Consider the following 8122-nt stretch of genomic DNA (forward strand, 5'->3'; position numbering starts at 1 on the left):
TTTTGTTATGTCTGACTTATTTCATTTTTATTTAATAATTTAGTGTTTATGATTATGAATGTTGCCCATCACAATATCTTTAATAATCCCGTTTCGACCACTCGGCTCCTTCACTTTATTTTGCCAACAAAGGAATTATAGATGCTGTTAACATTAGTACATTCTTGATCGTAAAAAGTTGCCATATTATTTCAAGTTTATCTAAAAACAAAAGCCAATACGTATTCTCCTTTTTTCCTTGCTCCTCCTTACTTTACCTTTTTGAAAAAACAAATTATTTGAAAAGCAGTCATTTTAAAATGTCATAAACACAGGGAATCTTCATCTTCAACTGGCGAAAGAACTTCATTTCTTTTATAAAATGGGGAAAAATTAAAGCATACTTAGCTTTTTTATTGTAAGCATCCGCTTTCCAAAAAAAAATGGAACTGGAGATTTTTATTTCTTATAACTGGTCACCTAAAAATTTAACTAGGAAAAAAAATCATCGATTCTTCACATGACTACTCTGAAATTGCTTTTCAAAGGTTCCACATTGATAAAATCTTGACGTATGTAGTCTTCGGAGACCAGGTCTTTAAACAGTCTGTTAGATTTCTAGTGTATTAATTGTGTACATTTATTCGTTTACGTTTTATATTATTAAGAAGCAGAATGTATTTTTAAAAAATTACATGAAAGAAAAAACACTATACATCGATGACTTTTTTTTCAATTATAGCCCTTGTTACTTTCATTCATATGTCTACTCGATATATCTCTGGGGAATCGAAGTAAAAGAAACCACAGAGTTTGTCATGCCTTTTTCGTTTCAAAATCTTTTACTGACTATCGACAATACAGGGATAATGTATGATAAACAAGATAAATTGAATTACCATGCAAAGATATAACGAGAAAAATATGTCGATATGGAATCTCTTCTCTTCAATATAAGTTCTAGATTTCACGGATTTTTATTTTTGTTAGTGTTTTTTAATAAGCATAGATTTCATAAATAATTATTTTCATAGATGGACTGGAAACCAACTCAGGGGGAAATTTCATGCGATTGTACTGGCCAGAATGGACTCACCTTTGCAAATTCTTTTTACGTCGCTCCAAACACCATTGACTTTGCTACAGTATTTCTGAAATTTTCCCCCCAGGATCAGGCCGCTGTGTTGGCAACATTCGTCCTTATTTTAGTTCTTTACATTGCGCTGATGATTTGGGGTCGTCACCAGGATAAGAAGGATATCGTCAGGGTATGTTTAATTCTCTTCATTGGATATCAACCATATCGTTTAAGAAAGCTTTTTTGTCCATTTTGGATGGGCTTTACAATAAAATCTAGAGAAAAAAGGAAAATTTTAATTTGGAGGAAAAATGAGAGAATTCTTCCTTGTTGTTGTAACTGAGGGTAATGGAAACATCAATGAAATTCCAATAACATTCTTGCTTAAATCTCTAAAAGTTTACCTCTCTGAATTTCTCCATTTACGTATTGTTATTTGTATCTTTTTCAAGTGGGGCGTAACTCCTTTGATTGACAACTTTGTTGATGATACTTACTACTATCTGATTACTGTATACACTGGAATGAGGCGGGGTGCGGGAACAAGGTCACGTGTCGGCTTCATTGTGGCGGGAGAGGACGGTGATACTGGTGTCAGAGAACTGTTTGACGGTGTTCGAACGGTAATTATAAAAATGAGTCATTTTCTTCGGCAAATTGCTAATATCCTGCTCTTTTGATGATATGCTATTGCTGTAAAAACATTTATACGTATTTTTGATATTGAGAAACTGCCGTTCAGAAGTAGTATAAGAAAAAAAGCTTCCTAGTAAATAAGGTTTGGAAAAAAGATCTGAAATTATAACTCAAAAGAAATTTACTAAGACAAATGTGGAAAGTCAAAATAAAAACCTTGAAAAACTATTTTTTAAAAATCAGATAATTTTAATTCTGTTTATAAAATATTTTTGTACATGGGCATTGACGTTGCTTTAAAAAATACGCTATATTCGTATCATTGAGGCATACTTAAATACATATATGTAGATGAGTTTTGCCAAAGAAAATAATCAGAAAACATGTTTTGTTCAGGAATTTCGGACGGCCAGTGTGAACCATTTTCTAATGGCTACCTCCCAGCCCCTGGGACCGTTGACATACTTCTACATCTTCCATGACAATTCCGGAGAAGGAGAGTGGTCATCATGGTACCTCAATCGTGTCGACGTAGAAGACCTCCAGGATAGGACCAGGTAATATTTTAATACCGTCGAAATAACTCAATTTGATTTGAAAAGCATATTTGCGGAAACTTGTAAAATGATGACGTACACGTAATGAGTTTTTGGTCGACTTTTATATAAATGACATACTAGTTTTACTTCATTTTTTTCCATTCCAATTTTTCTTCCTGATGATATATGAAAATTGGAGAGATATTTTATTGCTAGATATTAATATGCTAAGCATCTCTTAAATTTATTGAGCTTGAATGTTATTGTATTTTATTAAAGTTTGTAAACATGTATCCATTGCATGCCCCCTAAGTATGATTATTGCACCATCAAGACGTCATTTTGGCTATGCGTCTTGCTGGATGGCCTTTGTTGTGTGTAACTTGTTTCATGTGATTTAAACAAGAATTTTAGGGAATTATCCGAGTCGCGTCATATTGCCAATTCACCCAGATTCTCCATCAACATTTCAACAATGAAAGTTTGAATATTTTGATATATTCACAGACGTGCTTTTCTTCTCTTTGAATTTCAATAACAAAAATGTAATTTTTTTTTATAACGATCATAACCAATTATCGACAAAAACTTCACCATCCTTTGCAAACAGAATATTAAAAAAAAAACTCGTATAGACAGCAAGGGAATAATCTAGCTAAAGAACTGTAGCTTTATGGTTTAAATGTAAGTCTTTGATCATATGTTCAACACTTATATATAAAACCAAAACGCTATAGTTCTGCAGCTAGGGAATAAACCGTTCCGATACCAGTTCAATGTGCCAAAGATTTCTCCAAATCACTGCTTACAACCTTAAATCTCAAAATTGCTCAGTTGTATGATAAGGCAGTTAATATGCGAGGTGGAAAAAGGTATTATACTGTATGTACTCTTTGTTCTACAAAATGATTATTATCTTGAAATGTAGGTTCCATAATTTGAGATGAAATGTATTCCTGTAATTTCCACACTGCATGAAATCAATTTCAATTAAAATGTCAAAAATGAACTACGAAAATACTGTACATATATAGCAAATTTTACCAAAATCCCAAAGCCGATGAAAATAATTTTTGTTCAATACCAATATCTCATTCAAGGTCACTATAACAACATCGATAAATATCGTATACTGAACTCATTACCACCCTAATTATTTTCTTATGAGTCCCCCATTTCGTTAAATTATTTATAACGTTATAAATACTTGATATGCATGTCGATCAGGGAAAAACAATGCATCTCAGAGTAATTGGTTCTTATCGATTTAAAATACTTTCTCTTTACTTTGAAATGAGTAAAATAGCATATTAACTGAAAAAAATTGAAAACAATTCTATTATGTCAGTATTACTTTAGCTTATGGTATAATGAAATGGATGTATATGTTATTAAATAGTTATATGTTTAGATTTAATATCTGCTTATGCCAGACATGTCTCTCCTATCCGTCTCTGCCTAATTGAGACACACTTGTTTGTGACCTCAAATTGATTGTTTATCTACATTTTTTTATGCATATATGATATTGAAACGCACCGAAAACAATATAATTATCATTTATTTTTATTCATTTATTTTGCATTGTACTATTTTCAATGTTTAAAACTTTAAAAAGTTCCTTTTCTACGCATTTTCCAATTTTCAGCAGTATGTACTTAAGCTGAACAACAAATACAATTTTAAAGCACGGCATTAAAAAGGTCACGGGTATACAATACTAGTATATACGAGCATCCCCCTAAAATGAACCTTTAAGATATATGTGATGGCTTTTTTAAACTAATTTGTTTTGTGGTTTGGTCTTGTTTAGATTTGTCTTCATGTGTGGTCGTTGGCTATCGCTGGACAACCTGGAGAGCCATGTTGAGGCCGTTCTTCCCGTTTGTGGCCGAGAAAACGTAACAACATTTAAGAATATGTTTTACATTAACTATAAGGAAAGTTTGGCCGATAATCATCTCTGGATCTCAATTTATTTCCGACCAACCAGTAGCCATTTTACTCGAATCCAAAGAATCACGTGTTTGTTACTATTTATAATGCTGACGATGATTGGTAACGCTGTATACTTCAGACCAGAGGACGAATATGAAAATCCAGAAACAGTAAAACTAGGCCCTCTGCAGTTTTCCTGGCAAACAGTATTTATATCAATTATGAGTACGTTAATCTCTACGCCAGCCGTTATTCTGGTCGTCACCTTGTTCAAGAAGGCCAAACCACGAGTAACTGATTATGACGTCAAAGACTCATCACTCAAATATTCTTTACCGGTCATAAACAGTTTCATGGACAAGGTCTTAAAGGAAAGTAAGGAGCTTGAGCGAACATTGGTAGCCAAAGGTGTCATGAGCAAAGACGGAACGATACTTCCGTTTTGGGTTACTTATATTGCTTGGTTTTTGGCGCTTGCTGGAAGCTTCACCTCTGCGTTTTTTATAATGCTGTTCAGTATGGAATGGGGAAAAACAAAGACTGAAATGTGGCTGGCTCAATTTTTCCTCTCCTTTTTAGAATCAGCATGTATTCTGGATCCTCTAAAAGTAAGATGTATTGCTTAATAGCAACAAGGCTACGATGATGACATGTACATAATCTGATATGTAAATGTAATGTGACATCTTTCTATTTCAGGTTGTGTTGATGGCGGCGGTATTTGCTTTAATATTTCAACAAACTGAAAAATTCCGACCGTCAGGTCTGACTCGAGAAATTGTCTTGAAAAATTACAGACAACGATATGGACAAGAACAGAGTAAGTAATGTTTCAAAGGATAAGCTTGTTAAAAGTAGTCTTCAGAAATGACTCCAAAAATAAGTTGAATATTTGTCGAGGAACTCTAGCATTAGTAGAGGAACGAAAGAGAAAAATTGTATGATGTTGAAACAGTGTGTTTTTCTTGTGAATTGATTAAAAAATCTCTTAAAGTACCCGGATAATGGAACAAACGGAAGTGAAGTTATAAATTTTAACGGTTTAATTCTTATAGTACATTCCATGCCATAAGTCACAAATAATCTTTTAGTTACCTTATTAGATATGTCCAAAATTTCTTTTCAGGTATACGTATCCCTGCACCACCACTAAATCATTCCCTCTTAGAAAAGGCAAGAGAAGAGCGCATGCGAGACATTAAGATGATGGACTCAATAAAACAAGTTTTCATCACATTGGTTTACATATGGATTATCTACAGCATCAGTTTCAGCAATCGTGATACCGGATCTTACTATGTTCAAAAAGACATATCTAATCGTCTTCTGACTCCCTCTGGAAAAGACGTACGGAAGTTTGAAAATGTAGGTTATTTTAGTGTAAAGCTATCAACTAAATATTCTGAAGTTTGCAACTTCCCTCACAGGTAAGTACTCGAACAGTATAAAAGTAAAAGCGTTTTTTTTTTATTCTTTAAGGTAAAAACAACAGAACAATACCTCGATTGGCTTAAGCAGGTGGCGTTCCCTACCCTGTTTCCGGAGCAGGAGTACAATGGAGAACGTCTTTACTGGAGACACAGACAATATGCATCCGGTCTAACGAATTTCAGAGTGGGGCCTCCTAGACTCAGACAAGTGAGAGTTGTCGAAGGTAAATGTATTTACTCTCTGCTAATTAGTCCGAGATTTATGGTTTTCTAATTATTTTTTTTAAAGTCAATAATCAAAACGTTCATAAGGTATTTCAAACAAATGTCTTCTTTATTCTTTATATTATAGATGAGGAAAGTATTCATCCCTTCGGCAGTGTTAAAATATATCCCTCGTACAGCATTATTAATGAAGAGGCACGCAGTTTTTGTTTCGGATGGTCGAAACCTCCCTGTGATATTGCAGCAGAGGCTTATTCGTTCTCTTTCAAGGCCTGGAAATACACAAATCCATTTGATATTTGGGGAGTCCCAGTTTTAGGTTACTACAATTCCTACTCCGGTGGAGGATACATCGCAGAGCTGGATGTGAATCTTGACTTTACAAATAGAACCATGCAGGAATTGACGGAAAACTTGTGGATAGACAGATCAACAAGAGCTGTGTTCTTTGAATTCACTGTATATAATGCTGATTTTAATGTATTCACTTACAGTATGCTTGCAACAGAGTTTCCGGAAGTAGGAGGAGTAATGACAATGTCAACAATATATCCATTCCGACTCTATCACCATGTTGGACAAACAGGATATTACGTCATTTTCTGTGAAGTTTGTTTTGTGTTGTTTTTGGTGGCTCAGATTGTAAGAGTCATATATTATCTATACAAACTTCGTTTACAGTTCTTCAAAAGTACATGGCTTGTGTTAGACTTCGTTGGTATATTCTTAAGCTTCGTTGCAATCGCTATGTACGTGGGCAGAATGCTTCTAGCAAACGAAACTTTTGCCAAGTTCAAAGCAGACCCAAAAGCTTTCGTCAATTTTCAACATATTGCTTACTGGGATTCACTTTTTATTGTCCTCATTGGGTTGTTAGTATTTCTAGGAACAACAAGGCTACTTGGAATTCTGGGATACGACAAAAGAATCGGACAGGTGTTCCGTGTGTTCGATAACTGTGCTTGGGATTTATTATGGTTTGGGGTCTTTTTCCTCTGTCTCTTCGTATTTTATGCCATACTAGGCTACCTTTTGTTTGGACGAGACTTGGAGTCGTACTATGATATTTTCCAGTCACTCGGAACACTCTTCATTAGTATGATCGGTAAAAGTAAATTCAACGAAATTAATGAGGCCGATCCTCTGATGGCACAGTTTTACTTCTTTACATATGTTCTCTTCATCGTGTATTTCCTGCTGACCATGTTCCTGGCCATTCTGTGTGAGAGTATTAATGTAGTGCATCAGAAAACCAAGCTGGACCGTTCGGATGAACTAGTCATGTACCTCATCGATAAAGTCCGAGATTTCTTCTCGAGAAACAAAGATGGCAAGAAATCACAAAAAGGTAGAAACAATTGAGATTGAATAAGGGATTATTGTGACATGTACAGCAAGATATCCATGATTTAAAAATACATATTATGCTAATATAAAAAATAAGTACATAACTGTATGTTTAGCTGATATTGTACTGATATCATTTTTTGTTTAGATTTCACCTCAATCATGGCGGAGCACCAAAAACCTTTGAATTTGTTAAAGGAACTGCGGAAGGATATCGATAGCGCCATGTCTGCCTACTCCGAAAAGGAAGACAAGGACAAGCAGGATAGAATGGTAACCAGGGACGCTTTCTCAGACTTAAAATGATACTGTCTTATATAGAATTTGATTTCCCCCAGCTGCAATAATGTAGCCCTCTCCCTTTTTTATTTAGGAGAGGGCTACAACTCCTTAGGATCTCCGTAATGGTGCAAGTGCGGGAGTGATTCACTCCAGAAAATATCAGATTTAAAATTTGGAGAGGACTACATTGTTGCAGCTAGATTTCTCCATCAAAATTTTACAGAAAAGTTTATTTCCAATAAGAAGTTATCACTTTTCTTTTTTCTTTCTTCAGAAAAAACGGGGCAAAGAGTTTTTGAAGAAATTGGAGCAAGCAAACTAAAACAACGAGAATACAATGTTAATTTGGCCATCGGGTTTCAGAATTATCTAGAACAACACAAAAATATGATGAAAATCTTTAAGAATATGTTGATTGACTCTTCTCGATGTGGACAATGTTATGTCTAACTTTTGTTCAAAGTTGTTTGGAATATCTGTGATAATTCACTTTTGATATATATACTAAAAGTCTTCTTAAAATCAATTTTGTAACATATTATAGTGTCACTCTTAGAAACTTAAGTGTCCTGCCTCTGTATCCCTACCATTTTTTACAAAAAAAAAATTGCAATGCAATTATGTTCATGTACCTGTATATCTTAAAATAATTCTTTTACTTTTCTGGA

At 34.3% G+C, this 8122-nt stretch overlaps 1 protein-coding gene across 1 annotated transcript; it reads left to right on the forward strand.

Annotated features, from left to right (window-relative positions):
• The first annotated feature begins 802 nt into the window (after positions 1-802).
• On the forward strand, positions 803-7883 carry LOC134231520 (polycystin-1-like protein 2). The gene is made up of 10 exons (XM_062713473.1): positions 803-1247; positions 1510-1680; positions 2090-2250; positions 4046-4778; positions 4870-4990; positions 5297-5535; positions 5650-5824; positions 5953-7173; positions 7321-7445; positions 7729-7883. The coding sequence occupies exons 1-10, from the start codon at positions 1014-1016 to the stop codon at positions 7774-7776; spliced, it is 3228 nt and encodes a 1075-aa protein (XP_062569457.1). The 5' UTR covers positions 803-1013; the 3' UTR covers positions 7777-7883.
• The last annotated feature ends 239 nt before the right edge of the window (positions 7884-8122 follow it).

This window comes from Saccostrea cucullata, unplaced genomic scaffold, assembly GCF_032062105.1.
Source record: "Saccostrea cucullata isolate Sc308-1 unplaced genomic scaffold, CSIRO_AGI_Scuc_v1 ctg4485, whole genome shotgun sequence".
NCBI classification, from domain to species: Eukaryota; Metazoa; Mollusca; class Bivalvia; order Ostreida; family Ostreidae; genus Saccostrea; species Saccostrea cuccullata.

What these genes read in the sequence shown, in the direction of transcription:
- LOC134231520 (XM_062713473.1), top strand. Translation starts at nt 1,014, where the DNA reads ATGGACTGGAAACCAACTCAGGGGGAAATTTCATGCGATTGTACTGGC. An exon ending in GACCTCCAGGATAGGACCAG is followed by an intron (nt 2,251 to 4,045) that starts GTAATATTTTAA and finishes GGTCTTGTTTAG; the next exon opens with ATTTGTCTTCATGTGTGGTC. An exon ending in TGGCAAGAAATCACAAAAAG is followed by an intron (nt 7,174 to 7,320) that starts GTAGAAACAATT and finishes TTTTTTGTTTAG; the next exon opens with ATTTCACCTCAATCATGGCG.